We start from the raw sequence: 24,364 nt of genomic DNA on the forward strand, positions 1-24,364 counted from the left end.
TGGGTTTGTGTGCTAAAGAACGCCTTGGGAACAAGGCTAGAGGAACGTGTGTTCCTTTTAAAGGGACTTAAAAATAATAGTGCTAGCATGTTTCTTTAAAAATATTTACAAATAACAATCCAAAAAATTCCTTCAGTACATGAAGATTTTATGTTTTATGATTCTTTAAGAGATGTAGTCTTAATAAGTTACCTAGAAGAATATGTTTTCTTCTACAGTGTAGAAGTTTGAACCAGCCATTGTCATCTTGGGGTCTTTGTGAATGTGCATCTGTACATGTGTTGCTGAAAAGGGAATAGTTAGCTTTGGTAGGTGGGTGCCCTTCACTACATCGTTAGCCTCAACAATTGTCTTACTTTCAGTTAGGGCAATTAAATATTATATACATAAGAGTAAGTATTTAGATTATAAGTGAGAATAGCAAGGATGAGGATATTAAGTTTTCAACATAACTTTAAAATTCTCTTAATCTTTCTATTATATTTATTTATTGACTAACTGGTGTGTGTGTGTGCATCTGCACATCATACCCATGGCATCCATGATGTATGTGAAGGTTAGAGACTATTGTGGTGTTGTTTTTCTCCTTCCAGGGATTGAACTCAGGTTGTCAGAGTTGGCAGCTGGTGTTAGTATCTTTAATCAACAAGCCATCCCAACAGCCCTGTTTAATAAAACTGTAAAAAAGCTGGTGTCAGGAGGAAGGATTCTTTTTCCCTTCCTCCTCCTCCTCTTCTTCTTCTTTTTTTTCCTTTTGAGGTTTTTTGAGATGGTTTCTCTGCCTAGCCTTGGCTGTCTTGGAACTTGCTTTGTAGAACAGGCTGTCTTCAAACTCACAGAGTTTGATAGGAATCAAATCTGGGTTCTTTGGAAGAGCAGCCAGTGCTCTTAATTGCTGACCTCTTCTTTCTTTCTTTTGTTTTTTGTTTGCTTTTTTTGATACAGGGATTCTCTGTGAAGCAGTCCTGGCTGTCCTGTCTCCTAGAACTCACTCTGTAGATCAGGCTGGCCTCTAACTCACAGAGATCTGCCTGCCTCTGCTTTTAGTGCTGGGACTAAAGATGTAAACCACCACCACTCTGCAACTGCTGAGTTTTTAATCTCCAGTCCAGAAGGACTCTTTAAACTTGTATTTTGAGTATCTTTTGAGCAGTTCATGAATGTAAAATTGAGCATATGTGAAGAATAACTTAAAGAATTTTTTTTGGTATGAACAAGTAAGTTAATGTTATTTCTCAAGAAGCAGACCATGAGAAAGGAATATGAGTGTATGTAGGTAGTTTGGAAGTGAGACTCAGGAAATTCTGGTAGGGAGCCCAGATTCAGACAGAGCCAATAGAATATGTGTTATCCAATAAGTTCTGGCTGTGTCCCTTTTAAGCTACAGGACTGTTGCTGTATCTCAAGATTTGTCCCAGGCATGGGTAAAGGAGCTTCTGTCAGTTTCTGACTGAGGCCTGGCTACAGGTGTGTAGTTAGAAAAGTCAACATCAAGACAGACCTAGAGCATCGTGCTCTGGAATCCTCAGCTTAACTAAGGGGAGGATGTGAGTGCTGACAGCTTCTGCCCCTGAGACAGGGCTTCCATTTAGTTTGACATTTTAAAACTTGTTTACTTATGTAGAAATTCTATTGCACTCACTAATTATTAAGTTTTAGGTGGTGATAATGGTATTGTGGTTGTTTAATTTTATTTTTTTGATCCAGAAGCTGAAAAATGATTTTGAACTTTTGATCCTCCTTCCCCTACCACTGAAGTGTTGGGATTACAGATGAGTGCCCTTACACCTAGTTTTTATGCAGTACTGGGTATTGAACTCGGGACCTTGTGTATTGCTAGTTAGATTCTCTACCGACTGAACTAAATTCCTAGTCCCAAGTCCCTGTTGTGGTTATTTTGAAAGAATCTTGAGAGCCAGGCATGGTAACAATCTCAAAAGAATGCAAAGAGCATAACATTGTTATTACAAGACTTGTGTAAAGTAGTTTGGAGTAAGATTGAAGGTATTGGTATGAAAATCTTTAGAGATTTAGAAGATCCCATTACTTTTTACAATTTTCCTTGGAGATACTTTTCATCTCTACAACCACTAATTTAGCTCAAGCATCTTGTCTCCTGACTAAAGATAGCAATAACCTTTTAGTTGTATTTGCCTTTATATGGGATCCCTATACCATCCCTGTACCTCTAAAACAGTAGAAAATGTTGATAGGACGAAAGGAGCAGTTGTGGGCTAGACAGAGGCCCAGCAGTTAAAAGTGCTCACAGCTCTTGCAGAGGACCTAGGTTCGTTTCCCAGCACCCACATGGTGTCCCACAACCTCCTATAACTCTAGTTACAGATGATCTTATGTCCTCTTCTGGCCTCCTCAGGCTCCTTTATGCACGTGGTCCATGCAGACTCACCAAGGCAAACACACACACATAAAATAATAAAGTGTCAGTTTGTGTAGTGGGCTTTTTGTAGTGCAGTTTTGTTTCATCTGTAACTCTTTCTTGCCTCTGCCCCTGCTCTTGGAATATTTTGAAGTTAAAGCTGGATATAGATTGATCTTTTAAAAAGTTTAAATCAAGGAACTTTTCCCCTGTTCCTCCTGTGGATTCTCTTTACACTTAGAATAAAATCTAAACTTGACTGGTTTAGAATCTAAACTCTTAAACTGACTCTTAAGGCTTCCCCAAATTGAGTCTTGCTTCTCCTGCAACTTCTTTCCCCCCTCACAAGGTTCAGGCATTGAACTCAGCACCTTTCTCATGCCAGGAGAATGAACATCACTGCATCTTTCCAGGGACTCTAGGTACTTTTGATTGCCCTGGGACTTTGTACATGCATTTCTTCTAGCACATTTCTCTCTTTGTTGACTTGCTTAGCTGCTGCTTATCCTTTTGTTCTCAACTGTATTGTTAGAGAGTTATTTCCTGGTGGCATTAACTACGGCAAAAACTTGAGTACTTGGTCTGTCTAGGTGAGGGCTTCTACTGTTACTGGTCTTTCAGCTTTTAAATAGATTTGAAATTGTTGGAGAAAATCCCTTTTTCCCCTTAAATATGATGATTTCATTATTCTAAGTTGTTTTGGTCCCCCCTTTGCTCTCATGGTTTTTAAATTGAGTAGAAAGAAAAGCAAGGAAAGTAAGGTCTCTTGGTTACAGCTGCAGCACATGGTCCTTTACCTTCAGTGCCTGCTGCTGGGCAAGGTATAGTCCTGCTAAGTAAGACTGAAGGAGAGGCCGGCTTCGTCTCCCTGGAGGATGGTGGCTTCGCACAGGGCTGTAGCTGTACAGGCTCCATTTCCTTTACATTCTATCTAGCATTTGTACTAATTACTTTGTTTATTGTAAATACATTTCCCACTTTTGAATTTGATATAATCTGAGCCATTTTGGTTGTGTTTCTTTACCTATGAGAACAGAAATTCCTTTTGGAATGGAATTCTGAAACTAGAGTAGGGTGGAAAGACTCCTTAGTCCCCTGCCTGCCTCTTGGCTGTCCTTGGATACATTGTTAAACAAGGTGAAGAGCTGAGTGTAGTTGTTTATATTGTTCTTGCCTTAGAATCTGACTTGTGCTTTTTTCAGGAGGTCTAAGATGTAGTTCACTGTCTTGAGCCATTTCTTTGTTTTTCAGAAAACTAAGATGATTGGTTAAGTGAATTCTTTGAAGATAAGGTATATGATGAATACATGAGGGTGATTTCTGATCCCCTGAGGGGATCAGTCTGCTTATTCTAAAACTCTACTCCCCAACAGTTTCTAAGAATTGGGCAGAAAGTAAAGCTTCTTGCAAGCTTGTGTTCTAGCCACTGTCTGAAGTCAGTGTTCTCTCATCCGTGACCAAGATAAAGAAGTCTTTATAATCCTAAGTACGTGTCTGCTCATAGGTTTAGAGAAAATTTAAATAACAGACTTTTAAAGGATTGAGGAAGATATTAGGCATTATGAGTTGCTGTAAAGTTATACTATCTAAACAACAGGATTTGGAGCTGGAGAGATGGCAATGGTTAAGAGCATTGGCTGTTTTTCCACAGGACCTGGGTTCAATTCCCAGCGCTCACATGGCAGTTCACAGCTGCCTGTAACTCCAGTTCCAGGGGATCTGATACTCTCATACAGATATACATGCAGGCAAAGCCCCAATGTATACTAAACAAATAAATTACTTTTTTTAAAAATCAGAATTAAGCCTGGTGGCGACGGTGTACACATACAGTCCTAGCAGAGGCAGGCGGATCTCTGTGAGTTTGAGACCAGCTTGGTCTACACAGTGAGTGCGGGGATAGGCTCCAAAGTTACACAGAGAAACCCTGTCTCCAAAAACAACAAAACAAAACAAAACAAAAAAAAAAAAAATAGAATTAAAGAGAATTAGGGTTGGCAAAATGGCTCAGCAGGTAAAATAAAGGTACTTGCTGCCAAGCCTGATAACCTGAATTTGAACTCCATTAACCACCTACTCTGGTTAAGTTGTTGTCTGTCAGAACTACACTAAATACATAGAATTCAAAAAGCTTAAAGAATAAGTAAAAGTAAAAGCTTAGCTCTAGTTCTTCAGGGACAGCTCAGCAATTAGGAGCTCTTGCTGCTCTTTTAGAAGACTGGATTCAGTTTTCAGTAACCATGTTGGCTGGTTCACCACTGCCTATAACTCAGGCTCCAATGCCCTCTAATGGCCTGTGTGGGTACTTACATTCACATCAGTTAAATTCAGTGGCCTTAAAGATCATTACAATTTAGCTCTTCTCTGTAACCAAAACTTAAATAAGTTTACTTATTGTGTTAGTCTGTGTTCCTTTGCTGTGAAGGGTCACCATGATCACAGCAACTCGTAGAAATTCATTTAACTGGGGAGTGCTTACAGTTCAGAGGTTTAGTCCATTGTCACAGCTGGTCATGGAGGCAAACATGGTGCTGAAGAGGTGGCTGAGAGTTCCAAGAGCAAATCCACAGGCAGCAGCAGGAAGAGAGAAACTCAGTTTGGAATGGGCTATTTGAAACCTCAAAGCCCAACCACAGTGACACATTTCCTCCAATAAGGCCACACCTCCTAATCCTTTCAAACTGTGCCGCTCCCCTATGGTCCCATTTTCATTCAAACTATTCACCATAGCTACCAAATAAGGAGTTATGGATTTTAATTAAATATGCAAACTCTGTACTCTCCCACACTGCAGGCACCACTTACATGTGGCTTCCCTATATAAAAGCCAACACCCTAATAAATTCAGTACTTCTGTTTTTATATACTTAAATCAACACAAACAAGACTTGTAAACATAATGAAAAGCATGCTTATTGAGTGCTGAATTTTGTTTTCTCTTAGCTTTTTAAAAAGTAATGCCAACAGAATAAAATCTTCCATGATTTCTGTGTGATGTGGTAGGTATGTTTAGAAACTGGTGTCTGAATCACCACTTGGTATAGGCAGTAAAATACTGGTAATGGAAAGCCAGAGCCTTACATTCCCCTGTCATTGAAAGGTGAATATGATTCATGTAAGGATATGGAAATTAGCTGGAAGGTTCCACAAGGCACTCATGAGCAACAGCTAGGATAGGTTTAATGGGCAGTAAACAGATCAAAGTGATTTTTCCCCCATTTTGGATTTTTTGAGAGGGGTCTTTTGGGGGGGGGCTTGGCTGGCTTGGACTTACTCTGTAGACTAGAGTACCCTAGAACTCACAGAGATCGGCCTGCCTCTGCCGATGGGAGTATGTCACCACTGCCTGACCAGACCAAAGTGATTTCTATTGAGGATTTCAGTGCAGGTGTAAGAGAAAGGGTTTGGAAATTAGGTTGAAAATAATTGTCAGGACTCTGAGGCACGAGCAAGAAATTTTAAATGAGTGTATAGTATTTTATAGACTATAAAAATATTTACCAACTGATAAGTTTGAATCCCTCATTATTGGATATGGGCCACTGCTGATGTTATAAGCCAATCAAATCAAAATAATAAATCCAGGTTTAATGAACAGAACAGAGCACTCCTGGGTGACCCTCTGAAGGGCAGGAGAGGAATCACATGGCAAATATGGTGGCCAGGTTTTCAGTAGCTTATAGGCATGGTCTTGAGCAGCCCTGGGGAGGGCCTGCTGTTTGGAGGGCTTTCTGAAGGAGCAGGATCTGGGGGGGGGGGGAGAAGGGGAGAGAGAAGAGAGAGAGAGTTGGGGTTTCCACCTAATCACCAACTGCTAAATTGGGATATTGGTTTGAGTATGTACTATCCTTTATTTTATTTTATTTCATTTCATTTTTTTGGTTTTTCGAGACAGGGTCTCTCTGTGTAGCCTTGGCTGCCCTGGAACTCTAGACCAGGCCAGCCTCGAACCCTCAGATCCATCTGCCTCTGTCTCCCAAGTGCTGGGATTAAAGGTGTGCCTGACCACCACCGCGCAGATTGACTATTTTTTCTGCAGTGAGGGTTATGGCCTTCTCTGTATGTTCTAGAAAGACGGGGAAGAACAGCAGTTTGAGATGTAGTACACTGAGGTTAGAAGGTAGCAGGCCTGAGGTGTAGTGAGGGTAAACTGTAAACTGAGTGTTTGAGAGGAGTTAAAGGTGATCTTAGTTTCCAGTATCATGACAAATACATCAAAAGTGTTTTCTATACAGTGCTTTGCTGTTTGAAAACATTTGGAGATAACCATAGTCTTATAACACACATTAGAAAGTCAAGGCTCAGTGCCAAAGGACCTGACCATTTGAATTGAAGAACTGAGAATTGAGCCTTGGCACTGCTTTATCTTTGCCTCTTGGGTTTCCTAAGCTAGCACCTCACTTGGTTACTGCATTGCCAGCCTGTCACACATTTTGTTGATTTTATTTCCTAAAACATTTCTCAGGTCTGCTCACTGCTATGTCTGTTGCTCCCAGTATTCAGGCTTAGTTCAGGCCATACTCATCTTTACAGATGTTTCCTTGAATCTACTTCAGATGTTGCCCTGCACTCTTATCTCAGTTTGGTTTTTCCAGACAGGGTTTCTCTGTGGCTTTGGAGGCTGTCCTGGAGCTAGCTCTTGTAGACCAGGCTGGCCTCGAACACACAGAGATCCATCCGCCTGCCTCTGCCTCCCAAGTGCTGGGATTAAAGGCATGCACCACCACTGCCCAGCTGGTATCCATAATTTCTTTTATGTTGCTAGTGGTATTTGGGATTTGGGAAATTCAAAATTTGGTAGGCATATCTGTCCTATATATTTCCTTTGGGTCTAATTAATATAATTTAAAAACAATCAGATCATACCTGAGGGATATTTAGAGGAACTCTGGTTGTTTGCAGTAAGAACAGTGAACCTGAGGGAAGACAGCATTTTGAAGTTTGAGTAAGAGTCAAAACCCAGTGAGGAAGGTGTAGGAAGGTTGAGTTCCTCTTAAAGATGGTCGTAATGGTCAGTCGTGTCCTGTTCAATGGGTGGAGCCAGTGTTTTTTTTTTGGGGGGGGCATGGTTTCTCATGTAGCTTTGGAGCCTGTCCTGGAACTTGCTCAGTAGAGTTGGCCTCAAACTCACAAAGATCCTCTTGTCTCTGCTTCACAAGTGCTGGGATTAAAGGCGTCTGCTACTACGCTACGACCACCTGGCTTGCTTCATTCATTCATTAATTCATTCATTATAGTCTGAGAAGGTTGGCAGGCAGGGTTCCATAGGATGTTACAGAGAAATTTAGCTGATCATATAGGAGTTAGATTTGAAGAACATTTTTTAGTTTAGTCTTTTTTTTTTTTTTAAAGTTTGACCACTGTTGGCCAGTTTCTAAAATGTTCACCAACCTGAGATGTATATTCATCTATTCCTTTCTCATTGTATGACTTTATATCTTGGTCTAGAAGCCAAATGTATAGTGTGAAGAGCACTAAGAAATTTTAGTTGTTTAGTTAAGTGCTTTTATTTGATTGTTATTTACTTACTGTATAAATGGGAGGGAGGTTGAACTTGTTACCTCTACATGCTAGGCAAAGTGCTCTACCACTGAGCTACATCTCTAGTTTTTTTCTGAGCAGTTTTCTATTCACGGGGAAATGAAGCAGCAGAAAGTTCCGAGTATTGTCTTTGCTGTGCTCCCCCAGGGGTCTTGCACTGTGTGAGGCCTCTGTGACCATGAAACTACTGTGACTTACTCTGTAGTTTATAATAGGTTTCGTTCCTAATGGTAGTTTGAAATATTAGGTATCAGAAAATAGTATTTAGTCATTTTTCACTCTTGTTTAGGCTTTTAAGGATTCAAGGATAAAGAAAGTAGAACCTACAGCATTCTGGGTTTTGAGAAAGGATTCAGGACTAGAAGAAGTAGGTTTATATTTTTGATTTTTTAAAATGTTTGTAAATATTTTATTTTGTTGGCTAACAGAACTTTTCCCTTCCTTTTAAGTACCAAAAGAATTGGTGGAGCTCCATCTGAAGCTGATGAGGAAGATTGGCAAATCTGTTACAGCAGACCGATGGGAAAAATACTTGATCAAGGTAACTGTAAATTGCATTCTGACACTGAAATGCTTATCCCATTTAATATGAATTGATATTTGCATTTAGTAATATGCATTTAAAACAGTTTATTAGGAGTAACAGAATGACTGCACTCTGTTGTTAGGATTTTCTCTTTGCTGCTGCCAAGCAGCAGTTATTTTGTAAGTTCCTGTTGGGAGACAATATTTTATATTTATTTAGCTTTGGTTTTGGGGAGACCTCTGTGATACTCAGGTTAGCCTTAAATTTGAGCTCCTCCTGCCTCACCACGCCCAGGCAAACAACATCTTTATCATGCTTTGTACATGCTAGACAAAGAGCAGCACTCTTAATTTCTAAAGTTAGGTTTAAAAGTTGTTCCTTTTTTATGTCCTGAGGATTTGTTTTGTTTTGTGGTTATTTTTTAAAGCTGAAGTTTGTGTAGCCTAAGGTGGCTTTGAATTCCCCATCCTCTTGTATCTGTAACCTCAGTCCTGGGATTTTTTGGCACTTCCACTTGCTCAGAACTCTCCATACTTTTCTCATTCATTCTTTAACACCAACCCAGTCAAGTCAAATATTTTTGTTTAAATCACCTAGAAGGTATAGATAGAACCTGAATTTATCAATGATTTGAAAGATAAAATATTGGGTGGTAGTTCATACCCTTAATCCCAGCACTTAGAAAGCAGAGGTAGATAGATCTCTGTGAGTTCAAGACCAGCCTGGTCTACAAGAGCTAGTTCCAGGACAGACTCCAAAACTACAGAGAAACTCTGAAAGATAAAATCTTGGGGCTGGCGAGATGGCTCATCAGTAAAGAGGGAAGTCTACTTTTCCAGAGGCTTTAAGTTTAACTCCCAGCAACCACAGGTGGCTCACAACTGTCCATAATAGGATCTGATGCTCTCTTCTGGCATGTAGGTGTATATGCAGAGCAATCTACATTTAAAAAAAAAAAAAAAGCCAGGTGGTGGTGGTGCATGTCTTTAATACCAACACTTGGGAGGCAGAGGCAGGCAAATCTCTGTGAGTTCAAGGCTAGCCTGGTTTACAGAGTGAATTCTAGGGCAGCCAGTACCGTTTCACACAGAAACCCTGTCTTGGAAAAAGGGGGTTGGGGTAGAAGGGGAGGGAGAGAGACTTCTAAATTATCCATCAAGTCAGAAAGTCAAATGTGTAATTAACAGGACATCCTGGGTAATCTCAGCTTTAAGATGTGTCCTATTAACAGCAAAAGTATTCCCTGTGTAGAATGACCTTGAATTTTCTGCCTCTACACAAGTGCTGAGATTACAGCACTACCATGTGGTTCTGTTAGACAAAACATTCTACAACCCAGCTCCATCCTCAGTCCCCCTGAATTCAGACTCATTGTCTAGAATTGCATCCAGATGATGAGACATGCATAATTACAGAAGCCTAAACTCATGTATGATGTTGTACTTTATTTACATGATGTTGAGTGGGTGTATTTTGACTTCTGTAACATACTAAAGTATTAAGTTATAATTTTAGGTAATTGAAAGAGCTTTTTCTTGCCTACTTAAAAAACATAATTTTAATCAGCTAATGAGATGGCTTAGTGGGTAATTGTAGTTGCCAACAAGCCTGATGACCTGACTTAAATCACTGGGTTCTAACCAGAGGGCAGAAGTCCTGAATGTTGTCCTTTGACCTCCCTCACACACTGGAAATCACAGGAAAAATAGACAAATAAATGTATTAAAACTTTTAAAATACTATCCTCTTTTTTGGGGGGGGGTGCAGGGGAATCTGTATGATTATAGGACGCTGTAGAAAGAGTATTCATTGTAGATAAGAACTGTTTTTATAATAAATACCATATGTACTATTTGGATTATCTTTGTTTTATTGTATACCACTCCAAATTAAGTGATAGGAAACAATGATTTGGATCAGTTTTTATCAGATTAGGAATTGCAAAGATCACTTCTATCATCCTCTATTGGTTGAAGTGGTCAATAATGACCACAACCAATGTTGGAAGTAACATAGGCTTCCAACTCTAGATTTGTAGGGCTGTCTAACTTTTGAAAAAAATGATGATAAAGTTGGAGATGTAGATCACTGGGTAGAGTCCTGGCATAGCATAACAGAGACCCTGTGTTTGATTACTGTGTTTGATTAGGCAGAGTCCTGCCTAAGCCTGTAATCCAGGCACTCTAGAGGTGCAAGCAGGGGGCTCACAAGATTTCAGATTCATCCTTGAAATAAGCTAGCTACAGTTCCCCCTGGGCTATGTGAAATCCTGTCTTCAGAACAACAAAAGGAAAGGTAGATTTTTCTTCACAAACTTGTGTGTGTGAGCACACAAGCGCACATATATAGGCACACAAATTTAATTTGATTAAAAAGATAACTATTAATAACAGGCCAGTAAATGGCTCACCTGGTATAGGTGCCTGCTGCCAAGTTTGCCATTCCTTAGACACATGGGTATTCTGACCTCCACATGTGTCCAGTTGAAGGTATGCACCCACATATACATGCATGTGCATTTATGCACATACACACTAAATAAAGAATTTAATTTTATACATGCTAAAATATGAAATAAAACACTGTTAATTTGGCTTAGAATTTCAAAGATTTTATGTAATGGGATTTTCTAAAAGAAAAATTAGGTAACATTTTATTAAATTGCTGAAAGCATTAATCTATGAATGATAAATGAATAAATTTTTAGCAATTCCAAGTGCTTTTTAAAATACCAGTGAAATTGAATTTTTGTGTTTGCAAAATGATTAACTAATGAAGGGTTTGGAATATCAGGGCATTAGTTTTAACACAATATTTAAAAGAATTATAAAGACTGATCTTCTTTTTCTTTTTTGAAGCAGGGGATCACTTTGCAGTCTAGGCTAGTCTTTCATTTGCAATCCTTCTGAGAGTTGAGATTATAGGTGTACTATACTACCCCTGGCTAAAAGATTTTAATTTTCTGGCTTTTTCCCCCAATGTCTGAGAACTAAATTAGAAGTATCTTATATCCTAATCCTGGCTCTGTTACTAACAAACTTCAGTATGTTAAGTAAGTTAATACCTTAAATAATTCACTCTGAAGTGTTCTCAGGCTTTGTAGGATGTGAAAGTAGAGATGATGGTTTTATAAGACTCTTTAGCCCTAGTTCTAGTTCAACTTTTAAAGTTGAGATATATTCACGTTCTGTAAATTCTTCCTTTCAGAAAAACAGTTGAGTGGTGTGTAGTACATTCACAGAATTGTGCAGCCACAGCAGTATCTAATCCGAGAAGAAACTTGATACTCTTTAGCAATAGCCACATTTCCCTGCATCTTATGATGCCATGAATTTGCCTGCTCTGGATGTCATATGTAAATGGGATCATCAATATTCAGTCCTTTGTGTCTGCTTTCTTTCATTTAGTATTTTCTGCTAGCGGTGTTATATTCATGGTGCTCTGCAGTGGCCATGGTGTAGTTTCAGAACAGTTTTATCACTAAGGAAACTTTCTATCTATTAAAGACTTCTACTTTTTACATGTAGCCCAGGCAGTGGGTAATTTATTTTTTGTCTTGGAGGATTTGCTTATTCTTGACTGTTCTATAAGTTGAATCTTAGCACACTGCTCTTCTGTCTATTATCGTTCATTAACTGAATGTCTTCAAGGTTCACTCATTGTTTGGCTTGTGTTGGTACTCTTGTTTATACTTAATAATATCCCACTGTAGCATTTTATTTAATCATTCATAGGTTTATGGTATTTGGCTTGCTTACATCTTTTGCTCACTGTAAAGAGTGCTGCATTTTGAACGTTTGTGCACATTTGGGGATACAAGTGATTTCATTTCTGTAATGGAAATGCTGTGTCATGTAATAATTCCATATTAACTTTGTACCAACTGTTCCATGACAACTTACACCATTTTACATTTCTGTCAGGAATGTATGAGGGTTCTTCTTCCATCATTCTCCATAGCAATACACTTAACTCATCTTATTTTGTTTTTTAATAATGATCCTAGTATGTTTGCATTTCTCAAATAATTAGTATGTTGAGCATTATTTTCATGTGTTATTGCCTGTTTATATCTTCTTTATCCTTGCCAATTTTTAAATTGGTCATCTGTATTAGTGCTGTTGAGTTATGTATTTTGTATAGTTCTTTATGTAGTTTGTAGATTAGGAGTGTACCAGATATATGATTTACAAATACTTCATTCTTTTTTTTAGTTGTCTTTTTACTTTATTGATAGTTCCCTGTGATGCATTAAAAGTTAATTTTAGTATTAATTTATTAAGTCCACAGTATCTATTTTTTCCTTGTGTTTCATACTTTGATGTCATGTTTAAGAAACTTTTGTGTAACCCAAACTGAAAGATTGTTGAGTTGTTTGTTTTTTGTGGTGCTGAGGATTGAACCCAGGACATTCACGACATGCTACCACTCAGCTATATCCCTAACTCTCAAGGGAAAGAGGTAATGCTGTGTTTTTAGTTGGGGTCTTGGATTTAGACCTGTAATGTACTTTGAGTTAACTTGTTTTTTCTGTGAGATGGCCATTCAATTAGATTCTCTGGCATATGGCTTTCTAGCTGTTCCACCATTAGTTATCAAAAGGAAGCTTTTTCTGTCATTGATTTCCTCCCCTCCTCCCCCAACCCCTTGTAGACCAGTCTGGGCTTGAATTTACAGATATATACCTACCTCTGCCTCATGGAGTGCTGGGATTAAAGGTGTGGGCCACCACCGCCTGACTTGTCATTGAATTTTGTTAACATCTTGCTAGACTGCTTGATGACCTAGAATGTGATAGTTTTGTTTTGAAGTTTCAGTCCCATTCCATTTATCGCTTTTGTTATTGCTGTACTATCTTGATTACTATATGTTTTTAGTTAGTTTTTAAATTATTTTTCTCTTTATGGCTTTTTGAGATACGGTTTAATGGTGTAGCCCTGGCTGCCCTGAAACTTGCTCTGTAGACCACCCTGGCCTCATACTTGGAGATCTGCCTGCCTTTGCTTCCCAAGTGCTGGGATTAAAGGCATCATCAACGCCCTGCCAAAATGTTACCTTTCAAGATTGTTTTGCTCTTGGATTTCCATATGAATTTAGGATCAGTTAGGTCTTCTTTAAAAACTTGTGTAGTTTCCAGAGTTTGGTTTTTTTTTTTTTTTTTTTTTTTTTTTTTTTATGAAACTCTTGGCTATTGGCTAGCTCTGATTTAATTATTATCACCTTTTCTATTAATCTGAGTATTTCTACGTGGTATTGGCTTACTGGGAATGCCAGACCTGCATCTCCTTTGCCTGCTACATCTCTGTAGAGAGAAGAGTGACTTCCTGTTTGTCCCTGTTGATATTCTGATTCTGCCCAGCGATGTCACTTCCTGCCTGCCTGTCTGTACAGACCTCCAGACCTCTATGGTTAGCTAGTGGCAGTATCTGCTATGCTATATCACTTCCTGCCTGGCCAATCAATGTTTTATTCATCAACCAATAAGACAAACATACATTCAGAACAACATGCCCCATCATCTTTTCTGTCTAAATAAAAAGGGTTTTAACTTTAACATAGTAATATTACATATAACAAAAGTTATTAAGCAACAATTATAATTACAATACAGTCTAGACATGAGCAGTATCTTGCCCAAATGGCTAGTCTTGCCATACTGGAAGTAAATTCCATGATGAGTTCTTTTGATCTCAATCTTCCCTTCTGACGAAGCTGGTGTTGCTAGGAGCTATGTCTCATTGTCAGGGAAAACCCTAAACCATTTTAAGTGCTGTATTCTGTAGGTCTTTGAAAGGTTTGAAGAATGCCTGTGCATTCTTCTAAAATATCTGCATATACCTAGAAAACCTAACTGTAAGTTTTGACAATTATAGGTAATTATCAATTTGTACTTAATTATACATTACATTTTTAAATGAGCTATACAAATACAATACCTAAATAAGAAGAAATATACATATCACAAAATTGACCTTAAATTTGTTATCAAGAAATGAACATCCATACCAATGCAAAATATTCATTTCTGTATCCTATTCCCCTTTTTTTCCTTTAAAAAGAGATTGATTGTGATCATTACCATTTATAAACAATCTCAGTTAAATAAAAGCAAACATTTATAGACAATATTTGGGAATGTGGGTGTAATTTTCTCCAAACTGCTTCCTGTTGGTTGGGGATGCTGTAATACCATGGGCATCCTAAGAAGACCCAGAAATCTTGTCTGTAGTGGTCTGCAAGGCTGCCTTGTCCCAACAGGATGCTGGTTCAGTTGGGTTCGGGTTAGTTGCTTCATCAAACCATATTAGTCTGAAGAAATCCACAGCTTTTCATTTTCTGTGGAAACATAAATAAAATCTCCTTTCCAAAGTAACATATCATTATACTCAAAATTTGAAATCAAGCATTTAAAAAAAATAAGTTTTTGTTCCTTCCTTAGCAATTGAGCAATTCAAAGACAACACAATAGCATACATTATCCAGACTCTCTGTGTACTTTCCATCTTCATGTGGCTTTTTTTTTTAATTACTCTGTTTCTTTTCTATTTTTTCATTTTTTGAGATGGGTTTCTCTATGTAACTTCGGCTGTCTTGGAATTCAGTCTGTGTACCATGCTGCCCTTGAAATTACAGAGATCTGCTTGCCTCTGTCTCCCAAGTGCTGGGATTAAAGGTGTGTGTCACCATCTCTCACAATTCTACGTATATATATATTTTTAACACACTGTAAACCTTTTAGAGGTTTTACTTCATTTGAATCTGTCTTTACTGTATATCTCTACCTTTTTCTTGCCAGGAGTCTTATATGCAAAACAACATTGCTAAAATTAACGATGAGGTTGTTTTAGCTGCTGGCTTTCCAAGATGGCAGGGGTACATTTACTGCCAGCCCTGAGAGCTGTGCTCACTGCCTTGGTCTATATTGCCATGAAGCAGCATGTTGCTGGCTTGGAGATGTGGTCACTGCCACTGCCAGCTGCTCATACACACCATTCAGTTGTTAGCAGAGCTTGTTAAAAGCTTTGCTGTTTTTTGCCACTATGCTGAGTCAGGAAACCTTCCTTAAAGGAGCCACACAGTCTCTTGCTTGTCTCTAGCAAAACAGAGCCTGCCAGAGAAAAATACTGCTACCAAGAAGATGTGTTTATTTCTGTTCTTTTGTTTCTAAAATCCCTTTTTAAGCTTTTGTCATGTTTTAAGTGGAAGTTCTTAGTACCCACTTGCAGGTTAGCTTTCTGGCTCGGAAGGTCCCGCCGCCATTCATAGCCCCAAAGAAACACTAAATGCTATATTACTTATGAAACTGTTGGCTATGATTCTTTATTGGCTAGCTCTAACTTAATCATTATCATATTTTCTATTAATCTGAGTATTTCTACATGGTCTTGGCTTACCGGGAATGCCAGACCTGCATCTCCTTTGCCTGCTACATCTCTGCAGAAAAAAAAAAGCCAAAGTTTGGTCTTAAATAGCCATTCATTGTGCCTTCATCTTTATAGTATTTTACAGATGTCAAAATCCATGGTTGCACAAATCTCTTAAATAAAATGGCTTTGTATTTGGATATAACCTATAGATCTCTCTTAATTAATTAATTAAATTATTTTGTGGGTATGGGTGCTTTGTTTTCATGTCTATGTACCATGTACATGCCTGGTGCCCTCAACGACCAGAAGAGGGCATCAGATTTCCTGTTAGAGTTACAGAGGATTGTGACCTGCCATGTTGGTGCTTAGAATGGAACCCAGTTCCTCTGGAAGAACAGCCAGTAGTGCTCTTAATTGCCAAGCCATTTCTTCAGCACCATGTGTTTGCTTTTGAGGCAGTGTATCACTGTGTAGTTCTGGGCAACCTGTATACTATGTGTAGAACAGGCTGGCCTTAACCTTACAAGAGATCTGTTTGCTGCTGCCTCTTGAGTGTTGTTACTTAGGTGTGTGCCATCATATCTAGCTCCTAACTATCGTTTTACCCTGAATGCTTCTCACCTTACCACTTTGAGCCACTGTGGTAGTTTGAAGATGTTCCCTGTATTCTTGGGCATCAGAGTACTTGTTCTCTCAGTTTTGTTTGAGTAGGTTTAGGAGCTGTTACCTTGCTGGAGGAATAGTGTCACTGGGGATAGACTATGAGGTTTCAGATGCTGTGTCTTTTCTAGTGCACTTTCTTAGCTTCTTGGTTTGCTGTTTGAAATGCAAGTTCTCAGTTGTTAGTCCACCTGCTATGTCAGCTACTGTGCAGTCCCTGTTACTATTGACCCTAACCGCCTGAAACTGTAAGCCCAAAAATAAACCCTTCCTTCTATGAGTTACCTTGGTTATGGTGCTTTATTACAGCAATAGAAAATTTTGAGAATCCTTTAAAGACTATCAGGTCCATTTGCTATTTTGAATTAAGAAGGGAGAGAAGGGTTTATTTTGCTTACACCTCTAATCATAGTCCATGATCGAAGGAAGCCAAGTTAGGAACTCATTCAAGCAGAGACCACAGAGGAATGCTGCTTACGGGTTTGTTCTCCATGGCATGCTCAGCATGTTTTTTTTATAAGACTCAGACTGATTGCCTAGGGGTTGCCCTTTAACATCAATCATTAATCAAGAAAATGTTCCATGGGCTTGCCTAGAGGCCAGTTTGATGGGAGACATTTACTAAATGTCTTCAGAGATGACCCTAGCTTGTGTCAAATTGACGAAAGAGTAACCATCACAGACCTCAAAGTCTGGTATGTTTATTATGTGGCCCTTTACTGGAAAAAAAAAATGTACTTGGCCTTTCATGTGTTTCATGCCTAGAATACTGCTCAGCATATACATATCTAACCATTATTTGAATGAATAAATAATATTAAATAGCTTGGAAAAACATAAAGATATTAAATAACTTGGAAAAGACAAAAACAGAGCTCCTGATTTTACAGCCTTGAAAACAACAAAGTTCTCTATTGACAATAAAGAATTTTAGCTGAATGGTAGTGGTGATGCATACCTTTGATCCCAGCACTAGGGAGGCAGAGTCAGGTGGATCTCTGAGTTTGAGGCCACTCTTGTCTACAGAGCCAGTTTCAGGACAGCCAGGACTACACAGAGAAATCCTGTCTCAAAAAACAAAAGGAAAGAAAGAAATATATATTGTTTTTTAAAGGGATATTATATTTGTTCATATACTATATAATATTTTCCTCTTTAAATCACCAAAAATGGGCATAATACTTTATATTGCATAAACCTTGAGTGTAGTTAAGTGTTTTCCAGTAAATTTTATTTTCATAGTTACCAGTCACATTATGTTTTTTATGGTGTGAATATGGAATTCTTCTCACCACTTATATGCTTGAGCACCAGGTCCCCAACCAGTAGTACTACTTTGTGAGAGCAGGGGACCTTCTGGATCTGAGATCTGGCGTGTGGACGTTGGTCACTAGGAGTAAGCTCTGTGGTTATATATACTGGCCCTGCTTCCAGCCAGAGCTGTCTGTGTTTCTGGTCTTCCAGAATGTGGGGAATTGCAGCTGCATGTTACCTCTGTCATGCCTTCCCTACTCTAATGGACTAGCTGCTACACTGTGACCCTGAATAAACTGTCCTCCCTTGCTTCTTCAGGTGCTCTGTCACCGTGATAAGAAAGTAGCCAATAAAATCGTGTGAAAGTCAAGTTTCATTTTAGGCTCAGGTTATATTATTAAGCTTTTCCTTTTTAGCCACTGTTCTCTGTGAATCATTAAAAGTGCTATTGCTATTCTAGAGTATGAACTAGCAAACTATAGCCAAATCCTGTCTGTTTTTGTAAATAAAGTGGAATTGTAACAGGGACAGGCCTGTTGATAGATGATTTCATTCTACAGTGTCAAGCTGAGTAGTTTTAAATAAGAATTGAGTACATGATGCTTAAAATATTATTAGTCCTCTGCAGATACAGTTGATTGATATCTGGTCTAAAGAGAGTATAGATCATTTACTATACGTAGTTTTAGCCATCAAAACATTAAAATTCTAGAAAACCACTGACCAACCTGATGTTAGGCATATGGAAAAGACAAACTTCTCCATTTATATAAAAATGGTGGCCCACTCAACTGATGTCTCATAAATACATCAAAAACCATCTTTAGCCTCTTTTAAACCTGTCATACCTGTAGAACCCATGATGTATTCATGTTACTGTCAACATTTTTAGCCTGAACCAAGATTTAGGGATTGCCTCAGAGTTCTTTTTACTGTACCCCAGCAGCAATCAATCAAATCTCTCTGGTTTCCTTCCTGTTTTTCTGATCTGACTTTTCATATCCCAGTTGCTCTGTTTATTTCATGTGGTTACCATTCCTTGCCTGATCTGCCACATTCTCCCCTCTTTTAACCAATAGGACATGGTGTGTGTGTGTGCGTGCGAGCGTGCAATATGCATGTGTGTGCACATGTGAGTTCATCCATGGGGTAGTTTTTGGAAGCCAGAGCAAGCTAGCTGCAGCTTTCTTCTGCCTCATTCCCTTGAGGCAGGCTTTCTCACTGAACCTGGAATTTCTTGCCTAAGCTGGCTGACCAACAAACCCCAGGGATCTTCCTGTCTATATAACACATATTCTTACACACCAACACCCCTTTTCTCCTCCCCAGTTCCCAGAAAATGCTAGTATTACAGGTATATGTGGAAGTCCTCTTACCCATGGAGCCATTCCTCAATCCACAAAAGGGGCTTTTTATACACAGAAATGATGTTATACTTTCCAATTCAGAAATATTTCCTCTCAGTTACAGAGCTAATCTGTCTTGAACCTGCCATCTTTTTCCTAAGAATTCTTGCATATGCTGTATCCTTTTGGAATGCTTTCCTGACAATTTGTTTTCCTGGCAAACTCACTTATTCCTTAAACCTCAGTTTGAGTATTACTGTCTTCTTAAGGCATTTTTCCAGGAAGATGTTTAACTCCATTATAGAAACTATTGTTTGAATTTTTCCTCTGTGGACTTGGAATTAACTTTATTGTGGAAACCATTGTGTTTTGTTTTGTTTTGTGTTTTCCTCTGAGACAGGGTCTCACTGTGTAGCCTCAAGCTTCTGATTCTTCTGCCTCTCTGGTGCTGAGATTACAGGCGTGTGCCAAAAGACCTGGTTCCTATTGTGTGGTCTTTATAATGAATATTTACTATGCACTGTTTAAAACTTTACATTTTCTTTTATGTTATTGCAACTTTGAAATACAGATTATCTCTGTTTTGTGTTTAAGGAAACTGAATTTGAGAAGCTAAAAAACTTGTACAGGCCCACATTGCTAAAAATGGCAGAGCCAGCATTTCCTTGAAGCCCAGGACTTGCTGACTCCAGTGCTTTGATAGGCCATTTGATGAAATGCCTCTCACATTTATTTGTCTTTCTTCTAGATTCTCTTTTCAGTGCTTTCTTTTTCACCTTTTAAGCAGTGATGCTAGGTTAAATAGTCACGTAGACAATTGGTTTTCTTGTATTTATTTCTCATTTGCAGTTGGCAGCCAGTCCTATGGTAGTACTTTTACCTTTCTTTGCTCTATATTGTTTTCCTTGTGGTAGTGCTGTACATATTACTGAGAGCTATTTCTCCTTTGAAGAAATGGGATATCATTAAAATTCTGTTTAAATAACAGTCCAACCATCTGGCATTTACTTCCCTCCTCAGCCTAGATTCAGCAAACCACACTGCTATCACCTGTTTCTTATGTCTTCTTAGTGTCTCTTTAAGACAGCCAAACTAAGACCTATAGAGTTAGCAGGAACTTGTTAGGAAATTGCCAGTAGCTTAGCCTTACTATATACTACATGTAATAAGGTACCAAGAATGAAGGTAGTGAGGGGCCCAACAATCATCTGATGTGGAAGTTATTGTGAGAAGCCAAGTGAATAATGAAGAAGCCTAAACTGGGGTTTGGGTGTGGGAATGTTTCCTCCTCATTTTTCCCTCCCCTACCCCCTTTCCTTTGTGGAAGGTAGAACTGAACCAACAGATCTTGATACCAGATAGCTGGAGAGGTATCCAGCAACTCTGTGTAACTAAGGGTGTTCATATTTGTTTCATGTCTTGCACTGTCTAATGTATGTTGTGCAGTATTATCCAGAATAGAAGAGAACCCACAAATTTAATCTAGTTACTTTTTACTTTTAAGATAGACCCTTTTTCCTGGGCATTGGTGGCATACACCTTTAATCCCAGCACTCAGGAGGCAGAGGCAGGCGGATCTCTCTGAGTTCTGGGCCAGCCTGGTCTATTGAGCGAGTTCCAGGACAGCCTCCAACACTACAGAGAACCCTGGTTTTTTTTTGGGGGGTTGGCCCTTCTAAAAATAAACATGGTGTACCAGAACTTAAACTAGATGATCTACTAGTACCTTTTGACTTCTGGCTAGGTTGGGTAAGCCTTGGCCTAATGCTTCACATTCCTTTCACTTGGCAAGCCACAAAGAAATAGAACTCTCATACATGAACTCTTCCATTTCCTCTGGTTGTTAATAATTTTAGTCACCAACGATTTCAGACAACCTTGACTGTGGATGATAAATGTCACTATACTAAGACTTTAGTATATGCCACACAAGATTTTCAAAAGTGCCAGGGAAAGGGGAATATAAAGGAAGCTATTTGGACTGGAGAGATGGCTTAGCTGTTAAGGCTGGACTCAGAACTCAAAAATATAAAAGAAGCTAGTATAGCTAGGTACAATGATGCATACCTTTAATTCCAGGCAGAGGCAGGCAGATTTCTGAGTTCAAAGTCAGCCTGGTCTACAGAGTAAGTTCTAGGACAGTTGGGTACACAGAGAAATCTTGCATTAAAAAACACATTTTAAAAAAATGAATAAACTAATAAATAAGTAGGGGCTATCGTCTTTTTTCTCTTTTGACATTTTTTTTAAAGATTTATTACTATTATTTTCTTGTTTTATTTGTATGAGTGTTTTGCCTGGTTGTATAGCTGTGTGTCATGTGCATTCCTGATGCCCAAGAAGGCTAGAAAAGGGCATCAGATCCCTTGGAACTGGAGTTCCAGATGATTCTGAGTCACCATGTGGGTGATGGGGGTTGAATCCAAGTCCTCTGGAAGAGCTGCCAGTGCTCTTAGCCACTGAGTCAGTTGCCTCTCCACCCCCCAACAATGCCTCGCCCCTTTGAGACAGGGTTTCTCTGTGTACCCCTGGCTGTCCTGGAACTCAAACACCTGTTTCTGCATCCAGTGGGATTAAAGGCTGAGGCTGTCTTCTTAAATCAGTTGTAACTCTAAGGGAAGCAGATGATAATTTAAAATTGGTTTTCTTTGAGTCTATGATCCTTTCATGTGGTTTCCACCAGTGAGTTAGATAACTTTTTAAAGAAAGAGAAATTGGATCACATTGAATGTAATTGTTGATTTTTCCCCCAACATATTTTTATTAATTGTTTGGAAATTTCATACAGTGCACTCTATCACACTCTTCTCATTCCTCCCAGGCCCACCCTCCCTCTTGTATCCCCCCCCCAAAAAAAACCCACCAAGTCCTGTTTATATTGCCCATATATTTGCTAAAGCATGGTCAATTTCCCAGTGGCCAGCCCTTAAAGAAAACTGAGTTCTTCCCCTCCCTCCAGTCCCACCAGAGGCATGAATTGTTCAGGACCATACTTGAGCATACTGAGCATCTTTATTATAGTTTGAAATACTCTCTTCTATAGCTTCTTGTCTGGACTGTTTCTCTCCCTCTCTTTTTGGGGGTGGGGGAGATTTTTGTCACAGACACCTTCACTGTCTAACCATATTGTTGTTAATGATCTGTGTTGTCTGTGGTCTGTGCCAGAGGCCATGTTGATGTCTATAGTTTGTGCTGTTGTTGGAGTCTATGTTGATGCCAGTAATTCAGGCTGCCTTTGGAGACCATGTTATGTTTGTGGTCTGTGCTGCCTCCAGAGGGCATGCTGTTGTCCAAGATCTGTGCTGCTGCTGGGATCCAAAAACAAATGTGCTTCTTAGACAATGAAAAATTAAGTAATAAGTAAATTATTTTATGGGGTTTTATGCAAAAAAGAATAATGAGAAAAGAAGTTAATTTGGGTCAATGAAATGTTTAGTGGGTAAAGGCACTTGGCAGTAAGTGGTCCTGAGTTTGTTCCCCAGGATTCACATAATTGAACAGGAGAACCAACACGTCTTCTGGGGCATGCCTGTCCTTACACAAAATAAATCAGTAAAAATGTGTGTAGTGGTGGTGGCACACACCTTTAATCCTAGCACTTGGGAGGCAGAGGCAGGCTGATCTCAGTGGGTTCAAGACCAGCCTGCTCTACAAAGCGAGTTCTAGGACAGCCAGTACTGCTACACAGAGAAACACTGTCTTGAAAAACAAAACAAACAAATTAAAAAAATAATAAAAATGTTGAGAATAACCTAATTTGTCTCTTCTGGGATGTGTTTGTACTCTTCCACAGGAAGTAATCTCATTTTTTATTCCAGTCTTCCCTCAGAACTAAAATCCCAATTGGTTCATCAGTCTCTACAGATACAGACTCCTTCCAGGAATTTTTTGTTCACAACCAGACACAGCTTCTTTTAAGAATTTTTTCTTCACACCACCAATTTTTTTAGAATGTTGTTTTTTCCATAATGTAACAATGGCTGCTGGTCTGCTGGTGTTTGGTTTTGGTACTGTGCTGTTGTACATGCAGTGTCACTTAGTTCACACCACATTCCAGGTCAAATACAAGTTACTCCCATGGTGCTCTGAAGAACATAGAGGATGGCAAAGCAAGGAGTGAAGCCATCTTTGTCTGTAGATGGAGGTTTCTTTCCTGCCCAGTCCCGCTGCCAATTACCCCTAAATAAGCACATTGAGGCATATTAATTACAAAACTAGCCAATTGCCAGGGCTTTTTATTGGCTAACTCTCTTAATTATTAGCCCATTTCTATTAATCTAAGTATTTCCATCTGGTCTTACCTTACCGGAGAAGGATCTGGACCTGTACTCCTTCCTTGGCTATAGGGCGTCTCCTCTGCCCAGAATTCTTCTTGTCTGGTAGCCCTGCCTGTACCTCCTGCCTGGCTACTGGCCATTCAGTGTTTTATTCATCAGCCAATAAAGAGAAACATATATACAGAAGGACATCCCCCATCATTTGTTTGTACTACAGCTTAAACGCTCCATCCACACACAGCAAAGCATGCTCACATGCTCTGAACCTTCAAGAACACTATTTATTGTGTGTTCATGTAATCTGTCACTTACTTTTCTCATTATTTAAGGGAAGGTTTAGCTTACACCTTCAGGGTTTTCCAGTCCTTCATTTTAAGGACGGCATGCTAGCAGAAGTGGCTCCATCCTTGTTTGCAGCCAGTCTTCTAGCTAGACCAAGAAACAGAAAATGTCCTAAAAGTTTCATAACTATACATAGCAACACTAGATGGGAAGCAAGTGTTCAAACACATGGGCTTGTAGGGGACATTTTATGCATTACACATGAGTATTGTCAGCAAGAACACCAGATTTGTAATGAAAAAGCAGCTGACTCAATTCCTAAGTGTATAATATAATTACTCACTAAGTAAAACTTAATAAATGGAGCTGTATGAATGCCCTAAACATACTATTGTCAAATTGTTGGAGCCAGCACATATTGTATAAATATTAACAACTCGTCAAAGAAACATCACCATAATTTTAAGTAACATTTTTTCTCTTTTGTGGCATTCATTTCTTCACAAATTTACTTGAGTTGACCCAGATTTATGTTTGTGGATATAGTAATGCCTCATTGTGCTTTCCTAGTTTTCTATGATACTTCATATGATTTAATGGCTGTTTTATAATGACATACCTAGTACTTTGGTTCCTGACTGAACTGAGACTGACAGAATACTACACACACACACAGTTTATCATTCATTTATGGTAGCATTTTTATATCTTTTGACTATTAATCTGTAATGTTA

The 24,364-nt window shown here is 38.9% G+C and overlaps 1 protein-coding gene across 1 annotated transcript in view; it reads left to right on the plus strand.

Moving 5' to 3' along the window:
* Window positions 1-24,364, plus strand: part of Rsf1 (remodeling and spacing factor 1) — a 109,546-nt gene that overhangs the window by 23,041 nt on the left and 62,141 nt on the right. The window contains exon 2 of the mRNA XM_051192269.1: window positions 8,368-8,459. Within this exon, the coding sequence (XP_051048226.1) occupies window positions 8,368-8,459 (92 nt within the window). The remainder of the gene's footprint in view (window positions 1-8,367; window positions 8,460-24,364) is intronic.

Source organism: Phodopus roborovskii, unplaced genomic scaffold (assembly GCF_943737965.1).
Source record: "Phodopus roborovskii unplaced genomic scaffold, PHOROB, whole genome shotgun sequence".
Lineage (NCBI taxonomy): Eukaryota > Metazoa > Chordata > Mammalia > Rodentia > Cricetidae > Phodopus > Phodopus roborovskii.